The 21,730-nt window shown below is 43.3% G+C and overlaps 2 protein-coding genes across 6 annotated transcripts in view; one reads left to right on the top strand and one right to left on the bottom strand.

Annotated features, from left to right (window-relative positions):
* ZNF593 (zinc finger protein 593) overlaps positions 1-2,674 on the top strand; it is a 51,180-nt gene extending 48,506 nt beyond the window's left edge. For all 3 annotated transcript variants that reach the window (XM_063954747.1, XM_063954748.1, XM_063954749.1), the window contains exons 3-4: positions 2,006-2,068; positions 2,263-2,674. In XM_063954747.1, the coding sequence (XP_063810817.1) occupies positions 2,006-2,068; positions 2,263-2,383 (184 nt within the window). In that variant the 3' untranslated portion in view covers positions 2,384-2,674. The remainder of the gene's footprint in view (positions 1-2,005; positions 2,069-2,262) is intronic.
* A 607-nt stretch (positions 2,675-3,281) lies between these two features.
* Positions 3,282-21,730, bottom strand: part of ZNF593OS (ZNF593 opposite strand) — a 35,082-nt gene continuing 16,633 nt past the window's right edge. For 2 of the 3 annotated variants that reach the window (XM_063954750.1, XM_063954751.1), the window contains 3 exons: positions 6,445-6,566; positions 4,302-4,421; positions 3,282-4,033 (listed from right to left, as the gene is read on the bottom strand). In XM_063954750.1, coding sequence (XP_063810820.1) covers positions 3,887-4,033; positions 4,302-4,352 — 198 coding nt within the window. In that variant the 5' untranslated portion in view covers positions 4,353-4,421; positions 6,445-6,566 and the 3' untranslated portion in view covers positions 3,282-3,886. The remainder of the gene's footprint in view (positions 4,034-4,301; positions 4,422-6,444; positions 6,567-21,730) is intronic. The other variant, XM_063954752.1, reaches the window with a different exon arrangement.

The raw sequence follows: 21,730 nt of genomic DNA, 5'->3' as shown, positions 1-21,730 counted from the left end.
AAATCTTATTTTTACCTGGACCCTGAGGGGCAAAAGAGAAAGCATCTGGGAACAGAGAGATAAATGGGGACGTGTTCTCTTCTAATACAGCAATGGAAGTGGTAACTGCTTATCTATATTACTGTATTGTTATGTGTGGATTATGTTGTGTTAAATGGATTACAAATATAAATCTGTTATTCGATTAATTGTATAGTCCATTCTGTGTGTTTTATAACACATAGGGGTCTATTTAATAAGCCTTGGATGGAGATAAAGTGGACGGAGATAAAGTAACAGCCAATCAGCTCCTATCTGCCATGTTATCAGGCTGTCTTTGAAAAATTACGTGAGCTGATTGGCTGGTACTTTATCTCCATCCAAGGCTTAGTAAATAGCCCCTATAATGGAGTCTGTGTAAAGGCCAGTACTGACGGGAGTGATGTGTGCTGAGCGAGTGACAACGACAACGGGGGGGGCGTTCACTTCAATTAGCGCTAAAGTGAGCGACCCGCTAGATTGAGCCTTCAATCAGGCTCAATCTAGCACTGGCGATAGAGATGCGCAGGGCCGCGCATCGCTATCACTGGGGGGCATACACACAATAGATCCGTGCTTATAATCTAAGCCAGGCATGTCCAAACTGCGGCCCTCCAGCTGTTGAGAAACTACACATCCCAGCATGCCCTGACACAGCTTTAGCATTCCCTGACAGCAAAACTGTCAGGGCATGCTGGGATATGTAGTTTCACAACAGCTGGGTGGCCGCAGTTTGGACATGCCTGATCTAAGCAATCAAGTCAGATTGCTAAGATTTTAAACACAGATCTCTCCGTGTGTACCCCCCTTAAGTGTGCTGTCGTTATAGGGTCAATATGTGTTTACTACAGGGCTCAACAAATTCAGGCTGCCAGGTTGACTAAGATTTTACTCCTGGCAACTAGGTTGAAAAGAGTCAGGTACTAATAAAGCTAATTATCAAAGAAAAAAGCGTCTTTTTTTGTTTGTGTTTATGGCGTTATTGCTGCGATTATGGAGTGCTAATTTATGTTTATAATTAACTCCACCTGTGGACCTTTTAAAATGTGTCTGAGTAATTAATACACCTGTGCACCTGCTGGGTTACCTGCAAAACATGCACTGTGTGGGATAATGAGAACCGAGTTGCAGACCTATGTTCTAAAATAAGCAATGTGATTAATGTGTATTAATACCATCTGTGATGCACTGTTTTGTATATTTTGTGCAGGTGTTAATACTGAACATATTAATGCTTATACAAAATATTGGGAAACTATCTGCGTGCATTCTTCATTATAAGTTCATGATATGAATATCATGGTTTCTGCAAATAGAGATCAGGAAAACTAGTTGCATTTCTTTGTTACGTTTCAATTTTTCCTTTTGCAAGTGGTTAATTATAAATAGTTATTAATTTATCATTAGCGTGTCTCACTCAGCATTACTGATATCAGTAAGAAATAGCAGTTCTTAACAGCCACAAATAAAATCTCCTATATATTTACCTCTTCTGAATGTGATGTGTATTGAGAGTAGTGGCTTTAAACGGTTTGTTGTTAGGAGTGCTTGTATATTTCAATGGCAACATTTATTTTCTTGTGATTTTAGTTTTTTTTAAGATGTAATCACATTGGACTGTTACTTTACATCATTTTATATATTGTATATTCATGTCTGTGATACTCTATTACCTAATTTAGTTTCAAGAATATACTTTTTTTACTTATAACTTTATCAGTATGAGTTCCGCACTATACTTCTTCATAGTACTCACATCACATAGGGTGGATTGGTGTTTGGCCACCTGGCAATCAAATTGTAGTATTGTATGTACTACTCTTTTAGCAACTGTGCTATGTGTTGCTTACAAGAGGTTTAGAATACTTTGTGTGTTTTGCATATGGATGTGTATGTATTTATTGTAAGTATGTTTTTATTATATTTACTTTGATGGGCTGTATATATTTATTTATATACTAACTAACAAATGTTTGTAATTTTTCAGAAGATACTTTGTGGACCTGAAGACTCTGAAGGAGCATTTCAAAACCAAAATTCACAAGCGCAGGTAAGAAATGCCTTCCCATACAGTATATGCTGAAATCAGTGTCCATCTAGCATGTTTAACATACAGAAACTTGCATAAGCATGTTCAGATGAATGCAATTAGATATGAGAAGTTTACTGAACTTTAGGTGTGGCTTCCATGGCTGAGAAGTGAGGATTGGTGATTTTACTGTGGATGTTATTTATCTATTACAGGTTGAAGCAGTTAAAAGAAGAGCCATATACTCAGGAAGAAGCAGAAAGAGCTGCAGGGATGGGCTCTTACATACCCCCAAAACAAATTGAGATCCAGACACAGGACGTTGCAATGGAATAATTGTCTCTTGCCATACATTTAGACGTGTGGTCTAAATGTATGGTACCCTTTTCTTTTCTAGTGGACACTGGGATTCTTTAGTGAATAACTACTTTTTTCAGGCTGCTGATTACAGAAGATATCCCATTATCCTTTTGAGCTACTACATTCTGACTTTCAACTTGCAGTAGATAAAAATAAACAATGGTATTTTGAATTGTATTCTGCTAGCCAAGCCTGATACCGCATGTGCCATGTTTCACATTCTTGTTTATTTTTTTGTAGTACCAATAAAGTTTTTACTAAAGCTCATCTTTGTTTTATGGGACTCTCTCTAAAAGTATATTTAAATGTAAAAATCGTAACTAAACCACGAAGTGAACTACATCTAAAATATACCTGTTATATTGGTGTCTTATATATATGGCTGCTACTTGGATCCCATCCTGCAGTTAAATAGTCTGAAAGCATTGTGCTTAGCTGTGATTATTCATCTGTTCATGGGTTATGTAACAAGATGACCTATTCGGTGTATGGGCGTGAATGAATATGAAGCTTGCTCAGTGATCCATAAACATAACTGCTTGTCACTTTCAATCACGTCTGTTCACTCATTTTGCACGGATGCACAAATAAAGCTGCTGTGTTTAACCTTTGCACTACCGTCCTTCCTGTAATAAAGTGAATTTGTTTATGTGGCATATGTATTTAGACTGAATGCTTAGAATATGAGTAAGAGTGGATGACTGGAGTGACATTTTCTACATAGACTTACACTATATTTTGTATTGGAGAAGGATGGAATATGTGAATGACTCCATATTTCAAAAACAAACAAATTAAGAGAGCTATAAGTGGAAACTTAAGATCTGTTAAAATGTATTTTGAATACATAAAGTTAATTTATTAGACATGTTTAACATAATCCAAACTTGATTAAGCAATTTGACTTGTTTAACATTCCGTGACATTTTTTATAATTTAGCCTTGTGCAAAGTGCATTAAAATAGTGTAGGAAAGGTAGTTCTATAAATGGCCAAATTTATCCAACTGATACAGTCTAGTCCCAGCATTTTGTATTATGATCTTTCTTTCTCTTTTAAGTTATACAACATACATGACTTACAGTGGCAATAAAAATGATTAATTTTTGCAAGAAGCAACCAGATTGGTAATGTCAGAAAATAATTAGACTGATATTGTTTGCAATCTAAAAATAAAGTCATTATAGATCTCAATTGAGACGCCATGCTGACTTAATCCTCCTCAATCTTTTATTATATACAGTATGATGGGGTGTTCATGATTGAAATAGTATACCCCATGTCTATGCTATCTGTGCACGTACATTCCTCAAAATACATTCTCTCCCATGTTCTGTGCCTCGCCACCTTTCCATCTGATGGCACCCTTTTCTCCAGGACCACCAAGGGCTGCAAAGCTGTAATTATCTACCATTTACATACAGTATTCTCCAGCCTTTCCACCATAAAGCCTCCAGGTCTCATGGCGTTGTCATCTTTGTCAGTGTGATGGGGGAAGGCTGGACTCTTGCACTAGCTGACGGACACTGTAGTAGGATAGTCCAAGGCCCATAAGGGCAAGAAGAAGAGCAAGGCGATTCGCTAGTCTGTCCTTGGGCTCTGTTGCCAATTCTCCAGAAACCTGCAGCTAAAATAAACATAATACATACTGTATATAAAACTTTAGTAAATCGGGCTCTAAAATATGCCCTATCTGTATCACACATTGATATTTCTACATATTTCTGAAAACTAGATACATGAAATTTATTTTGTGTTTTATCACTGTTTGTGGTAGAAATAGAAAATCTCATTCAGCATCACTTTTCTGTTTCTCCGTGTGAAGTCTTACTATTCAGAAAACCTGTACCTGAAGGCCACTTTAATAGAACAAATTGCCTGTATACAGATATTACCTGCAGCAGACGGAAGTACCCAGGGGTGAGCCGTCCAAGGCGGATGATCATTTTGGGAGCAGGGTCTTCTATAAATGTTTACTGTTTGGGCACTGGCAGGAGGCTGTCTGATAAAGAGTACTGTGGAAGAATGTTGCATTTTGTAAAGACAGACTTATAAATACACATATACAGTAATAAAGTCACTGCCAAAAAAATATAAAAATCATATAAATCTATTTGGAATGCTGATAAACGAGAGCAAATGACTTTATGGCCAATAGCTCTCTAAAATATGAACATTACAGCACCTACCTGTTCCATTAGTTGCCTCTTCTATTATACTTGTTGCTGCTTGTTAAATACTGTTGCTTAAGATCAATTTTTCTTATGTCCTGTAACCTATTTTTAAGGTTTATAATAAACCGTTCCCCTTACATGTTGTACAGTACTTACACTTGCCGTTCTACAGTTTTTTTTTTTTTTACCCTTGAATGATCGACAAGGGCTAGCCGTACTACCTGCAAAAATGTATCTCTATTCACGCAGTCCACTGTCGTCTCCTATATATTTGCTTTCTGGTTAAAAAGGCGAGAGATGCTGCGGTCCTCCATTTATCTACCCTTTATGACCATCCCCCTTGTTATAACCTCAGCGCAGCCCCTCCCAAAAAAAAGAACAGCTGTCAGAAGAGATCAAATCCGTGGATGTGAAAACAGCCAGAGGGTAGAATGTGGGTAAAACAGCTTGGGAGAGAAGTGAACGAGAAAGGAAAAAGGATACCTATTATAACTATTGCAGCATTTCTAAATTTGTGTTAGCCATCTTTAAATTATGTTTACAAATGTAAATTTACAATGTGGTACATGAAATGGTGATGTGTTAACAGTATGTAAAGAACATGTTTACAATTACTTAACACATACTGTACTGTCGCCTAAGAAACTGACCGCTAGTCCATTATTATCACTAATGAGGTTGATGAATTTGAACAAATTGTTCCAGATTAGCAGGATGCTAGGTACAGTTTCACTGCTGCTAGTATAGCTATGTAGAATAAATAGTGTAGGGCAATCTGCATCCATCATTGCCTCTACCCCATTTTGATACTGCTGCTATATTTCCTAATTTCCAAGGTTGAGGTTTTCAAAATATATGGTAGACCTAGAAAACGGGGAAAGAAATACCTCCAAAAACAACTGTCAATTTTAAATAAATGAGGATTGACTGAGTATTGTTTATATCCTGCTCTCTGAATAATAATTCAGTAATTTTGAATTGCTTTTTGAACATGATTACATTTACAGTCTTTTAATCGTTGATCATCCACTGCATCTCTAATCCTCCATATCATCCATTTGCTGGCAGACTTCACAAATTACTAGTGTATTCATTCCGGCTCTCATTTTCCTAAAGGTGTGAGACTATGTGTGTGTTTTCTGTTGTTGGGATCAAAATTTGAGCTCAGAGGTCATGAAAAGGAAACAAGACAGCACAAGTTTCATGATAGCAGAACAACATGTTGGTAATTCCATAAAACAGGGAAATGCTCCCCCATATACAAAGTGAAATACATTATTCACATTACAATGCATATAACAGTCTCAAACTCATGCAAAACCCTAAAAAGACCTGCAAAGATAATGTAATACAATTATGTTGTGTTTTGATTAAACTACCGATTAGGTAAAGCCATAAAATTATTTTTACAGTGATCATGTGTCACGTTTATAGCTCTTCTTTCAATTTTGTAGGGTTAATATTTTAGAGAATGAATATGACATGGAGTTTTCAGGGACTTATCATGGCCAGCAACCTATAATTAGGGTTGAGAGGACTCAATCTTTAGTGTAATGGAACAAATTAGAAGGGTGCATGTCTACATGAGGTGAACTTGACCATACCATTATTAGACCTATACATAAATTCTCATAGATATATAGATATATATAGATGTCCAAGCAGTCGCCACTCCAGATTAAATAAATGTAACGCCTGGTGCCTTCTCGTGCAGAATTATCCACTGTATAAACACGTAGAATTGAGCGGCACTCTCAGGACTATAATAAAGAACGGGTCCTCAGCCCATCAATAGTTTGCAACGTTTCGGTAATTTTATTTCAACCGTCGTCAGGCATAATAACATATAAACAGACAATCTTACCTTTAAATAACATACAGAAAACACTTGTACTGGCCACAGGATGCCCAGAGCCCTGGACTTCCTCTGACATCCGTCAGAGCTGACCTCATCAATTAACACTCCACCGTGAGACAAATGGAACACTGGAGAAAGTAAAACAGACACATAGTCTATTACTATATAAGTGAATCCATCTTGTACAGAGAAACTTATGATAACAAAGTAACAATAAATGAAACGATGTTATCAATCAAGGTACATAGCAAGAAAACGGAGCCATAATAATAAGAAAAACAATCTTATAGAAAGCTGCTGAATGATAATGATTCATTCAGTCCGTTAGGAGTAAGGGTGTTCAGCCGATAAATCCAATGCGTCTCACATTGTAATAACTTTTTATTTCTATCGCCACCTCTTTTGTTAGCCGGGATGTGGTCTATCATTCTGTAAAGTAGACTGGATAAAGTGTGATTAAACTGTTTAAAATGTTTGGCAACAGGCTGGTCTATTGATTTACCTTCAAGAATTTGCTTGATAGCACTGCGGTGTTGTGTCATGCGTTCTTTAAAAGTGCAGGAGGTCTTGCCAACATAGAAAAGCCCACAAGGGCACCTGATGTAATATACAATAAAATCTGGAAGTACATGTTAAACTGTGAGTGATTTTAATGGCTTTACCAGACTCGGGATGATAAAGTATCCCCAGTCTCCATGTACAACCAAGGCATCGAAAATTACCTGGTTTCCTGCTTAAAAAATGAGCTGGTTTGGTGGACTTAAATTCAGAGATGTCAGAATGTACTAATAAATCACGTAGATTGCGTCCCCTACGATAACAAGGTGTTAATCGTTTGGAAGCAAGAGAGGACAGTGCTTGATCAGCCTGTACTACGGGCCAATATCTCTAAGCACATCTAGTTAAATGTTTGCTAGCAGTGGAGAATTGATTAACAAAAATCATCTTATCCTGTACTTTTTTTGTGGTACTGGCATCCTGTTTAATTTTAGGGGCTGCTAATGCTCTTTTCTTAGCATCCTGTAGTAATTTATTAGAATAACCCCGTTCAAGGAATTTGGAAATAAGTTTTTCCATCTGCAATAATTCTTCTGATGTATCACTGCAAATGCGGTGTATCCTTAATAGCTGTGAAAATGGTAAACCCTGAATCAAAGATGAGGGATGATGGCTAGAGGCCATGAGAAATTTGTTGCAATCTGTAGGTTTAGTATAAACAGAGGTCTTAAAACCTACAGAATTGCGGGTAACATTCACATCTAGAAAGTGTATACTCTCCTTCTGTATGTTAAATGTGAACTTAATATTCTCGTCACGTGAATTTATCTCAGACATCATGGTAATAAAACCCTCCTGGGTACCAGTCCAAATCATGAATACATCATCTATGTACCTAGTAAAAAAAAGCAATGTTCTTACTATATTCTGGTACATCAAAAAACAAGTTTTGTTCCACGTTAAACATGAACGTGTTAGAGCGCAATAAGTCCAGCGGCACCCGGATGTACAAAGTCACGATGGCACAGGTACGTAATGCAACGTTTCGATGTTTTATTCTATATGGTCTTCAGGCAAATGACATACAATAACAAAAAGCAACTCACCTTATATCCCCACCATGTGTGAAACGCCGTCCGCGGTTTCTGGAACCAGGAAGTATGGCGCCCACAGATGATGTCATATCCTGCTGTCCGTTACCACGGTGATTAGCGCTAATAAAAACAAAAGTGACAATAACCAAGGGTAACGGTACCTGATCACAAAAAGCATGTAATCAATCATGTATCAAGAGATTGTATAGCAGATCAAGTCACAAACGAGTACAATGCTCGATATTACATAAAAGAAAGATCCCTGTATATAACAAGAGGTAAGTATTTTATATAAAGGCATGCAGACCAAGACTGTCATTAAGTCCACGGGGTGACAAAGTGTCCAACCGGTGGATCCATCTAGATTCACATCTCAACAATTTGAGTGAACGGTTCCCATCCGGCAGAGATAATGGTATGTGATCAGTAAACATATATCTGAGGTTGGCCATGTTATGACCAGCCTCGGCAAAATGCTGTGCAACTGGGTGTTCACTTCTACCAGTCTCAATAGCTGCCCTAATCGTCCCTCTGTCCGTTACCACGGTGATAAATCTGTGTCTAATCAACTTTGGCCCATTGTGAGTTCCGACAAAGAACTGAATTTGAGTAACAAGACCCTCATGCCCTGCTATACCAAGGGACGTAGTATCCGAGACTGGGTGGTTAAAACGGATATTACCAACATGTCTGGTGCACCAGTTACACATTTCCTTAGTAGACGTAATAGGTGCTATAAATGTATTAATTGTGTAACATGTCGATATCTTATAGTTGGTGAAAGCTTCTGCCACCCGTTCAGTGGTAAGAGGTTTTTCATTAAACATAAGGTGACATGCATGACCATGTTTATTGTCTATTTCATTAAGTGTCTCTGTGGACTACACTATGTCGGTAAAACTGATAGAACCCTACGTGAATGAATGACGGCACATCGCTCTACCATTAGGGCAGCTATTGAGACTGGTAGAAGTGAACACCCAATTGCACTGCATTTTGCTGAGGCTGATCATAACATGGCCAACCTCAGATATATGATTATTGATCACATACCGATAGTCTTGGTCTGCATGCCTTTATATAAAATACTTAACTCTTGTTATATAGAGGGATCTTTATTTTATGTAATATCGAGCATTGTACTTGTTTGTGACTTGATCTGCTATACACTCTCTTGATACATGATTGATTACATGCTTTTTGTGATCAGGTAGAGTCTTGCCCTTGGTTATTGTCCCTTTTGTTTTTATTAGCGCCGATCACCGTGGTAACGGACAGCAGGATATGACGTCATCTATGGGCGCCATACTTCCTGGTTCCGGAAACCGCGGATGGCGTTTCACACATGGTGGGGATATAATGAGTTACTTTTTTGTTATTGTATGTCATTTGCCTGAAGACAATAGAATAAAACATCGAAACATTGCATTACGTACCTGTGCCATCATGACTTTGTACATCTGGGTGCTGCTGGACTTATTGCGCTGATATTGGACTCCTGGCTGGGGAGGATCAGCAGCAGGCACCGGAGAGCTTACTTCATGAAAGGTGTGCTGCCGTAATTTGCTTTTATATATATATATATATATATATATATATATATATACACTGCTCAAAAAAAATAAAGGGAACACTTAAACAACACAATGTAACTCCAAGTCAATCACACTTCTGTGAAATCAAACTGTCCACTTAGGAAGCAACAATGATTGACAATCAATTTCACTTGCTGTTGTGCAAATGGAATAGACATCAGGTGGAAATTATAGGCAATTAGCAAGACACCCCCAATAAATGAGTTCTGCAGGTGGTGACCACAGACCACTTCTCAGCTCCTATGCTTTCTGGCTGATGTTTTGGTCACTTTTGAAAGCTGGCGGTGCTTTCACTCTAGTGGTAGCATGAGACGGAGTCTACAACCCACACAAGTGGCTCAGGTAGTGCAGCTCATCCAGGATGGCACATCAATGCGAGCTGTGGCAAGAAGGTTTGCTGTGTCTGTCAGCGTAGTGTCCAGAGCATGGAGGCGCTACCAGGAGACAGGACAGTACATCAGGAGCCGTGGATGAGGCCGTAGTAGGGCAACAACCCAGCAGCAGGACCGCTACCTCCACCTTTGTGCAAGGAGGAACAGGAGGAGCACTGCCAGAGCCCTGCAAAATTACCTCCAGCAATCCACAAATGTGCATGTGTCTACTCAAATGATCAGAAACAGACTCTATGAGGGTGGTATAAGGGCCCGACGTCCACAGGTGGGGGTTGTGCTTATAGCCCAACACCGTGCAGGACGTTTGGCATTTGCCAGAGAACACCAAGATTGGCAAATTCACCACTGGCACCCTGTGCTCTTCACAGATGAAAGCAGGATCTCACTGAGCACATGTGACAGACGTGACAGAGTCTGGAGATGCCAAGGATAATGTTCTGCTGCCTGCAACATCCTCCAGCATGACCGATTTGGCAGTGGCTCAGTAATGTGTGGGGTGGCATTTCTTTGGGGGGCTGCACAGCCCTCCATGTGCTCATCAGAGGTAGCCTGACTGCCATTAGGTACTGAGATGAGATCCTCAGACCCCTTGTGAGATCATATGCTGGTGCGGTTGGCCCTGGGTTCCTCCTAATGCAAGACAATGCTAGACCTCATGCGGCTGGAGTGTGTCAGCAGTTCCTGCAAGACGAAGGCATTGATGCTATGGACTGGCCCGCCCGTTCCCCAGACCTGAATCCAATTGAGCACATCTGGGACATCATGTCTCGCTCCATCCACCAACGCCACGTTGCACCACAGACTGTCCAGGAGTTGGCGGATGCTTTAGTCCAGGTCTGGGAGGAGATCCCTCAGGAGACCATCCGCCACCTCATCAGGAGCATGCCCAGGCGTTGTAAGGAGGTCATACAGGCACGTGGAGGCCACACACACTACTGGGCCTCATTTTGACTTGTTTTAAGGACATTACATCAAAGTTGGATCAGCCTGTAGTGTGTTTTTCCACTTTAATTTTGAGTGCGACTCAAAATCCTATATGGGTTAATAAATTTGATTTCCATTGATAATTTTTGTATGATTTTGTTGTCAGCACATTCAACTATGTAAAGAACAAAGTATTTAATAAGAATATTTCATTCATTCAGATCTAGGATGTGTTGTTTAAGTGTTCCCTTTATTTTTTTGAGCAGAGTGTGTGTATATATATATATATATATATATCAAAGCAAAACTGATAGGAATATTTTACCACCTGACATATATGAACTGCATCCAATGAGCAACCATAAATAGTGGTTATTTTAATTTTAAAAAGGTTTACCCATTACAGGCCATGAAAACATACATTATTACATACAATAAATACATACACATTTTGTCAAAAAGACTTTCTCAGGGGTAAATCCATATACTGCTACATATTATGAGCAAACTCCCCTCCAGAATGGGTTAGGGTTGTCTGTTTTTTTTTCTATTTATACTGGGATATTGAATATACTATAGTCCCGTATTGGCATGATCCACTGAATTGACAATCAATTCTGGAGGGGAGTTTGCTCATAATACGTAGCAGTATATGGATTTACCCCTGAGAAAGTCTTTTGACAAACCGCGTTGGGTTTCTGAATTTCCATCTGCAACATCCCATTGAAGGCCATTTAGCCAACCGCAAGTGAACTTTACTTTGAAAAACCAATGTCACTGGAATGTATGCCCAATATTTATGTATTTATTGTATGTAATTATGTATGTTTTTATGGCCTGTAATGGGTAAGCCTTTTTTAAAAACAAAACAAAACTTTATTAGGTTTTTTTTACACAGGAAAGAAAACCAATTAGTACAGGGAGCAATACATAATGGTAACACTCATAACCATACATGATGAAATAAATAGTAAAGTCCCTAACATACAGAAATACAAATCATAAAAAATAAGAGGAGGAGGAAAGAGAAGAGGAGGAAAAAGGGGGAGGGAGGGGGCAAGGGTAAGGAACCTCAAGCATTATTAGTCACTGATTCTAACAATTGGGTGAACCAACAACATTTAAATGTCCAAAGCGTAAGAATGAAGTATGGTACAACTGAAAGAGCAATACATTAATAAAAAAGCATCTATCAAAATCGATATAAAATATAAGATAGGGAGAGCAGGTCACTATGTTGTGTCAGACATCCCTCGAGTATTCGGCTGTATACCAGCAGTAAGATTACGTTTGAGAGACCAGCTACTAGTTTCAAATACCTGCATAACTTTGTCTCGAGTAGGGGAGTCAAGTGATTCAACAAGGGGGCCCCATTTCTTATAGAATGAGATTACACCAAATTCTAGAGCTGGAAAAATGGATTGTCTATCATAATAAAGAGTTTTCAATAAAAGGGATTTAACCACTCCCAAAAAAAGGGTGGGTGGGACTAGTCCAAACACATAAAATTGCCTTCCTGGCAATTATTACCATATTGGTCAAAAAGGGGATGAAGTTAGGACCATTAGAGCCTAAAGAACCATGTTTAAAATTTGCGCATTATAGTGCAAGGGGTTCAGCTTGAAGTTGTAAATGAAAAATAGAATTGATATAGTTTGTTACTTTGCCCCAAAATTTACGAATTTTCGGCCATGACCACATGATGTGAAAAAAGGTTGCGTTCTGGCGTTTACACTTTAGGCAATCTCCTTACTCCCCTGAAACCATATGCTTTCTTCTGGCCTATGAGATATACACCCTATTAATTGTGTTGATGTGAACCTCTTGTAACCAGGTGCATTGCAAATATTTCAATGTGGATTCGAAATGATCAAGTAATAGGTCAGGAGAGAATATAGAGGGAACATCTCGCTCCCATGCTGCTACATTCTGCTTCCAAACTGTAGTAGGTACTGATCTTGTCAGTTCGGCACTCAAGTATTTTGTCTAATATGGGAGTAAAACAATAAATGCTAAGAGTGATTGTATAGGATCAGGTGATGGCAAGAGCGATAGCCGTGAGGTAATTGACTTAGCATAATGAGAAGCTTGGAGATACATAAAAAACTGTTGGCGTGGAATCTGGTAGGTGGCCTGCAAGTCAGAAAACTGTAAAATCGTGCCGCCAGGGTCAAAAACATCGCTTATTTTTGAGATACCCTTTAATATCCAGTGTGAGAACATAACATTGTTTAACCCCCGGGGTGAATTGAGGATTCCCACAAAAGGTATAGATCGAGACGCAGTTTACGGCCTAGAGAGCTTAAAACAAATTGCCTTCCATGCCACATATGTGTCATGGAACATAATATTATTACAAATATTGGGGGGAATAAGGCGTTTTGGGGTGTGAAGCAGTGCTGCTGCAGAAAAGGGGGCAAAAAGAGCCGCTTCAGACAAAGCATGGGTATATATCTCCCTACCTAACAAACAGTCGCTGATATATCTGAAAAATATGGAGTTAGTAAACAGTTTAATGTCTGGGAGACCCAAACCACCTTAAATTTGTGGAGCAATAATTTGGTAAGAGCTATGCGGGGATGTCCTCCCTTCCATAAAAAAGTGGTAAATAAATGTAAACAGTGTTTGATATCAGTTGGGGATAGGGCGATAGGTAGCATTTGAATCGGGTAAGACAATTTGGGGAATATTATACTTTTAATCAAAGCTATCCTTCCCAGCAGTGACAACGGTTATAATTTCCATGAGACCAGTAATTTTGCAATTTGAGAGATGACGGGGGAGAAGTTAGAGCAATATAAAGCTGACAGTGACAAAGGGCTAATTATACCTAAGTATTTAAAATGAGTACGGGTAACACGGAAATGACTGAACGCGGGGTCTAAAAGGTCAGAGACACTAAGGATCGGTAGCGGTAGAAGTTCAGATTTATGTAAGTTGACTTTATAACCCGCAAATGACCCAAACATAGACAGCAGCGATATTATATTTGGAATGGAGGTTTTGGGATCTGAGACAGAAAGCAGCATATCGTCTGCAAAGAGGGTTCATTTTAAACAGGGACGGCTCCAGGCCTACTAGAACCCTGAGTGAGAAAATGTAAAAGTGCCCCCACCCACCTGGACGTGGCCTCCTGGGAAAGTGGGCGTGGCCTCACAACTTCATATTATCACACTACAAATAAATATATTTCTCCCACGTCCTAGAGAATGCTGGGGACTCCAAAAGGACCATGGGGTATAGACGGGATTCGCAGGAGACATGGGCACTTTAAGACTTTAATGGGCGTGAACTGGCTCCTCCCTCTATGCCCCTCCTCCAGACCTCAGTTAGATTCTGTGCCCAGAGGAGACTGGTCACACACTAGGGGAGCTCTACAGAGTTTCTCTAAAAAAGACTTTTGTTAGGTTTATTATTTTTAGGGAGCACTGCTGGCAACAGGCTCCCTGTTTCGTGGGACTGAGGGGAGAGAAGCAGACCTACTTCTGCGAGTTCAAAGGCTCTGCTTCTTAGGCTACTAGACACCATTAGCTCCAGAGGGTCTGATCACTTGGTATAACATAGCTGTTCGTTCCCGAAGCCACGCCGCCGTCCCCCTCACAGAGCCTGAAGTAAGAAGCCGGGTGAGTAGCAGAAGCAAGAAGACTTCAGAGGCGGCAGAAGACTTCAGTTCTTCCTTGAGATACCGCGCAGCGCTGCTCCCACCCATACAAGGCACTACATGGGTGCAGGGCGCAGGGGGGCACCCTGGGCAGCAATAAAACCTCTAACTGAGACTGGCAAGTTGGTATACAGTGCATAGGCACTGTATACAGACCCCCGCCAGTATAAAGAAAAGCGGGACACAATCGCGCCATTGAGGGGGCGGGGCTTCATCCTCCAGCTCTAACCAGCGCCATTTTATCTCCACAGCTTGCTACAGAGACGCTGCTCCTGGCCCTTCACTGCTGTCACAAGTAAAAGGGTGCAAAAAACAAGGGGGGGCCACAGCAATTTGGTGTTGGTTACTATTATATAAAAGCGCTTATAGGTCTGGGGCATTATTTAATTCTTTCAGACCGGTGAGGCGCTGGGTGTGAGCTGGCAAACTCCCTCTCTGTCTCTCTGAAAGGCCTTACTGTGGGTCTGTCCCCTATAGCCCAGTGTGTTTGTGGGTGTCGGTACGCGTGTGTCGACATGTCTGAGGCTGAATGTTCTTCCCAGGAGGAGGCTGTGATGGCTGAACAGAATGAGGGAGTGACTCCGTCGGCACCGCCGACTGCTGATTGGGTAGAGATGTGGAGTGTTTTAAATACAAGTGTGGCTTTGTTGCACAAGAGGTTGGACAAATCTGAGGCTCAGAACCAAGCATGGAGACAATCCATGGGAGATGTTTTGTCACAATCTCAGACCCCCTCAGGGTCCCAGAAACGTTCATTTACCCAGATAGCAGACACAGATACCGATACGGATTCCGACTCCAGTGTCGACTATAATAATGCCAAGTTACATCCTAAGGTGGCTAAGTATTCAGTACATGATTGTGGCAATAAAAGAAGTGTTACATATCACAGAAGACCCCGCTGTTCCTGAGACAAGGGTCTGTATGTTTAAGGGAAAGAAACCTGAGGTAACGTTTTCTCCCTCTCATGAACTGAACGCTCTTTTTGAAAAAGCTTGGGAATCTCCTGACAAGAGACTACTGATTCCCAGGAGGATTTCTATGGCGTATCCATTTCCTTCGGGGGATAGATTACGGTGGGAATCCTCCCCTACGGTGGACAAAGCTCTGGCGCGTTTGTCCAAGAAGGTGGCACTACCGTCCCCGGCAGTGCCAGATTAACGTTGACATGGGCCTGGAGCTGAAATTTCTGAAGGGCCTATTGTGTGCTGCCACAGTGGGTGTGACTAGTGATATGAGGGGCATAACCAGTTATGTGGGGGTGTGCCCTGCATTAATGGGCTGTGGCTAGCACCTTCCCTCAGTCACCTCGTTTGGTCTCTCCACTTTGTTTAAATCCACAGCGTAATTTGAAAGTCTACAAATGAAAAAGTAAACACCACTTGTTAATGTGACATAAAAAAAAGAAAAATGGCACTAACAGCCTTATTCAGCATCAGTAGCAGTTTTTGCTAAATCGCTACTACAAATCTCATGCTGGGGGCCGACCAGCACAGGGCAAAACCACCAGGCATGAGAAGTGCCGCCCTGTGCTGCAATCACAATCTAATTGCAATCGTATTGCAAGAATCGCAAGAATAAGGGTTGCCCTTCTGCCTGACGCTTCCATATGTCCTCTTCCCGACCTGTCGCTTCGATATCTCCACCTCCCGACCTGACGCTTTCATATCTGCTCCTCCCGACCTGAAGCTTTCATATCTGCTCCTCCCGACCCGACGCTTTCATATCTGCTCCTCCCAACCTGACGCTTTCATATCTGCTCCTCCCGACCTGACCCTTTCATATCTGCTCCTCCCGACCTGAAGCTTTCATATCTGCTCCTGCCGACCTGACGCTTTCATATCTGTTCCTCCCGACCTGACCCTTTCATATCTGCTCCTCCCGACCTGAAGCTTTCATATCTGCTCCTGCCGACCTGACGCTTTCATATCTGCTCCTCCCGACCTGACGCTTTCATATCTGCTCCTCCCGACCTGACGCTTTCATATCTGCTCCTTCTGACCTGACGCTTTCATATCTCCTCCCGACCTGATGCTTTTATAGCTCCTCCCGATCTGACGCTTTCATGTCTCATCCTCCCAATCTGACGCTTCCATATCACCTCCTCCCAACCTGGCGCTTCCATATCTCATCCTCCTAATCTGATGCTTTCATATCTGCTCCTCCCGACCTGATGCTTCCATATCTCCCCCCGACCTGACGTTTCCATATCTCCTACTCCAGACCTGATGCTTCCATATGTCCTCCTCCTGACCTGACGCTCCCACATGTCCTCCTCCCGACCTGACTCTTTCATATCTCCCAACCTGACGCTTTCATATCTCCTCCCGACCTGATGCTTTTATATCTCCTCCCGACCTGATGCTTCCATATCACCTCCTCCCAACCTGGCACTTCCATATCTCATCCTCCCAATCTGACACTTTCATATCTGCTCCTCCCGAACTGACGCTATCATATCTAGTCCTCCCGACCTGATGATTCCATATCTCCCCCTGACCTGACGTTTCCATATCTCCTACTCCAGACCTGATGCTTCCATATGTCCTCCTCCCGACCTGACGCTCCCACATGTCCTCCTCTCGACCTGACGCTTTCATATCTGCTCCTCCCGACCTGACACTTTCATATCTCCTCCCAACCTGACGCTTTCATATCTGCTCCTCCCGACCTGACACTTTCATATCTCCTCCCAACCTGACGCTTTCATATCTCTTCCCAACCTGACGCTTTCATATCTGCTTCTCCCGACCTGACACTTTCATATCTGCTCCTCCCGACCTGACGCTTTCATATATCCCCCTCCCGACCTTACGCTTTTATATCTCCTCCCGACCTGACGCTTTCATATCTGCTCCTCCCGACCTGGCGCTTACATATCGCCTCCCGATCTGACTCTTCCATATCGCCTCCTCCGGACCTGATGCTCCCGTATGTCCTCCTCCCGACCTGACGCTTCCATATGTCTTCCTCCCGACCTGACGCTTCCATATGTCTTCCTCCCGACCTGACGCTTCCATATGTCTTCCTCCCGACCTGACGCTTCCATATCTCCTCCTAATCTGACGCTTCCATATCTCCTCCTCCCGACCTGACGCTCCCATATGTCTTCCTCCCAACCTTACGCTTTCATATCTGCTCCTCCCGACCCGATGCTTCAATATCTCCTCCCGATTTGACGCTTCCATATCTCCTACTCCCGACCTGACGCTTTCATATCTGCTCCTTCTGACCTGACGCTTTCATATCTCCTCCCGACCTGATGCTTTTATAGCTCCTCCCGATCTGACGCTTTCATGTCTCATCCTCCCAATCTGACGCTTCCATATCACCTCCTCCCAACCTGGCGCTTCCATATCTCATCCTCCTAATCTGACGCTTTCATATCTGCTCCTCCCGACCTGATGCTTCCATATCTCCCCCCGACCTGACGTTTCCATATCTCCTACTCCAGACCTGATGCTTCCATATGTCCTCCTCCTGACCTGACGCTCCCACATGTCCTCCTCCCGACCTGACTCTTTCATATCTCCCAACCTGACGCTTTCATATCTCCTCCCGACCTGATGCTTTTATATCTCCTCCCGACCTGATGCTTCCATATCACCTCCTCCCAACCTGGCACTTCCATATCTCATCCTCCCAATCTGACACTTTCATATCTGCTCCTCCCGAACTGACGCTATCATATCTAGTCCTCCCGACCTGATGATTCCATATCTCCCCCTGACCTGACGTTTCCATATCTCCTACTCCAGACCTGATGCTTCCATATGTCCTCCTCCCGACCTGACGCTCCCACATGTCCTCCTCTCGACCTGACGCTTTCATATCTGCTCCTCCCGACCTGACACTTTCATATCTCCTCCCAACCTGACGCTTTCATATCTGCTCCTCCCGACCTGACACTTTCATATCTCCTCCCAACCTGACGCTTTCATATCTCTTCCCAACCTGACGCTTTCATATCTGCTTCTCCCGACCTGACACTTTCATATCTGCTCCTCCCGACCTGACGCTTTCATATATCCCCCTCCCGACCTTACGCTTTTATATCTCCTCCCGACCTGACGCTTTCATATCTGCTCCTCCCGACCTGGCGCTTACATATCGCCTCCCGATCTGACTCTTCCATATCGCCTCCTCCGGACCTGATGCTCCCGTATGTCCTCCTCCCGACCTGACGCTTCCATATGTCTTCCTCCCGACCTGACGCTTCCATATGTCTTCCTCCCGACCTGACGCTTCCATATGTCTTCCTCCCGACCTGACGCTTCCATATCTCCTCCTAATCTGACGCTTCCATATCTCCTCCTCCCGACCTGACGCTCCCATATGTCTTCCTCCCAACCTTACGCTTTCATATCTGCTCCTCCCGACCCGATGCTTCAATATCTCCTCCCGATTTGACGCTTCCATATCTCCTACTCCCGACCTGATGCTCCCATATGTCCTCCTCCCGACCCGACGCTTCCATATCTCCTCCCCCTGACCTAACGCTTCCATATCTCATCCTCCTGTCCTGACGCTTCCCCATCCCCTCCTCCTGACCTGTCACTGCCCCATTTCTATTGCACATATCCATTAAAATACTGAGCATGTGCATAGAATTGAAATTTGTATTGTATTTAATGCATCAGATCCTTCTGTCTTCTTGTATTTGTCTGGAGCCACTGCAGCCATTGTATATAAAGTGCCACTGACTGTATTTGTCTCTTCATTACTAAACAAATGTACAGTATCTTAGTAAATCCCAAACTGCCCCCTATTCCCTCCAAACCTACCAAAAACATGGTGCCTCCAATACAATTTACTATCACAACTCCCCTGAGCGTCCTTTACTTACTATTAATTTCACTGCCTCTTCTATTCCGCTCCTCTTCAGTTCGTGCTTCTCCCCACTCAGCTGTCTGCAGGGCTGGCTTCTGGCTCCTCTTCCCCACTGCGTAGACACCATGAGGCTGCAGGAAGCTCGGCTGGGCACTGAAAACCGACAGGAGCGAGCAGCTGGGTAATAGCATCAAGCATACATATGTATGCTTTGGATTCGGAGTGCGGCGACCCCACAATTGTTCCGGCAGAGGCGTCACCTGTGGCATGACTGGGGAAAGGGGAGCGGCAGGCCCGAGAGGCAGCCGGGGCCTCATAGCATGGTAATTACGCCACTGCCCCTAGCTGCGCCCATGGGGTGGAACCTAGGTGATGTCAGCAGCACAGGGAAGATTTGTGAATCTCTTCACTGCGCCACTATTTTTAATGCCGGGACCTGACTCCATGATAATTGTGTCATTCTCTCGGCGGGGAGGGGAGGTGACGGCCAGCAGGGTTTTCATGGTGCTCTGGGCAGACAGCCGCTGGCAGCTTTTGATAGGAATTTTTTTTTCCTGTCATCGCTGCCAGGCTTCTGTGGGCCTATTTTCATAGGGAGGCCTGGAGCTGCAGCTCCACCCGCCCCATTGTTAATCCGGCCCTGGTCCCCAGACACGGCAGTACTTAAAGATCCTGCTGATCGTAAGCAGGAAACTACCTTGAAATCTATTTATGTCACTACGGGTACGCTGCTCAGGCCGGCCGTGGCATCGGCATGGGTGAGTAGCGCTATTGAAAAGTGGGCAGATCACTTGTTATCTGAAATAGACACCCTGGATAGGCAAAGCGTGCTTTTGACGCTGGGTCACATCAGGGACGCTGCAGTCTATCTAAAGGACGCTGCGAGAGATATTGGCCTCTTGGCTTCAAGGGCCAATACCATGGCAATCTCGGCTAGGTACAGCTACCGCGGGTAAGTCGTCCTTTTTGCCTTTTGTCCCTCCACAGCAAAAGAAAACCCCTCAATACCAGATGCAGTCCTTTCGGTCTCATAAATACAGGAAAGGACGAGGGTCCTCTTTCCTTGCTGCTAGAGGTAAGGGAAAAGGAAAAAGATCGCCGGCTGTGGCAAGCTCCCAGGAGCAGAAGTCCTCCCCGGCTTCTGCCAAATCCACCGCATGACGCTGGGGCTCCGCTGCGGGAGTCCGCACCGGTGGGGGCGCGTCTTCAGCTCTTCAGTCAGGTCTCGGTTCACTCGGGCCTGGATCCTTGGGTGCTGGAAATTGTGACCCAAGGATACAAACTGGAGTTTCAAGATGTGCCTCCGCACCGATTTTTAAAATCGGCCTTGCCAGCTTCTCTTCCAGAAAGAGAGGTAGTGTGTGCGGCAATACAAAAGCTGTGTCGGCAGCAAGTCATTGTCGCGGTACCCCCGTTACAGCGGGGGGAAGGGTTTTATTCAACCCTGTCTAGAAACCGGATGGCTCGGTCAGACCGATTCTGAACTTAAAATCCCTCAATCTGTATTTAAAAAGATTCAAATTCAAGATGGAATCTCTCCAAGCAGTGATCTTCAGTCTGGAAGGGGGGGGGGGGTTATGGTGTCAGTCGACATAAAGGATGCTTACCTACATGTCCCCATATATCCTCCACATCAGGCGTACCTGAGGTTCGCTGTTCAGGATTGTCACTACCAATTTCAGACGTTGCCGTTTGGTCTTTCCATGGCCCCAAGGATTTTCACCAAGGTAATGACGGAAATGATGGTACTCCTGCGCAAGCAAGGGGTCACAATTATCCCGTACTTGTACGATCTCCTGATAAAGGCGAGATCACAGGAGAAGTTGCTAAAAAACATTGCGCTCTCCCTGACAGTTCTGAAACAACATGGCTGGCTCCTAAATTTGCCAAAGTCGCAGTTGATTCCGACAACACGGCTGTCGTTTTTGGGCATGATTCTGTACACGGAACTACAGAGAATTTTTCTCCTGTTGGAAAAAGCTCTGGAACTCCAGAACATGGTCAAGCAGCTTCTGAAACCGGCAAGAGTGTCGATTCATCAATGCACTCGAGTGCTGGGGAAAATGGTGGCGGCCTACGAGGCCATTCCGTTTGGCAGGTTCCATGCAAGAACTTTTTAGTGGGACCTGTTGAACAAGTGGTCCGGGTCCCATCTACACATGCATCGGAAGATAAGCCTGTCCCCCAGGGCCAGGATTTCTCTCCTGTGGTGGCTCCAACTTTCTCACCTTGTAGAGGGTCGCAGGTTCGGGATCCAAGATTGGATCTTGGTGACCACGGATGCAAGTCTCCGAGGTT

The sequence above is a fragment of the Pseudophryne corroboree genome, chromosome 2 (genome assembly GCF_028390025.1).
Source record: "Pseudophryne corroboree isolate aPseCor3 chromosome 2, aPseCor3.hap2, whole genome shotgun sequence".
In the NCBI taxonomy this organism is placed as follows: Eukaryota; Metazoa; Chordata; class Amphibia; order Anura; family Myobatrachidae; genus Pseudophryne; species Pseudophryne corroboree.
Note: the sequence above shows the minus strand (reverse complement) of the source record. Positions and strands in the feature narration are given on the sequence as shown.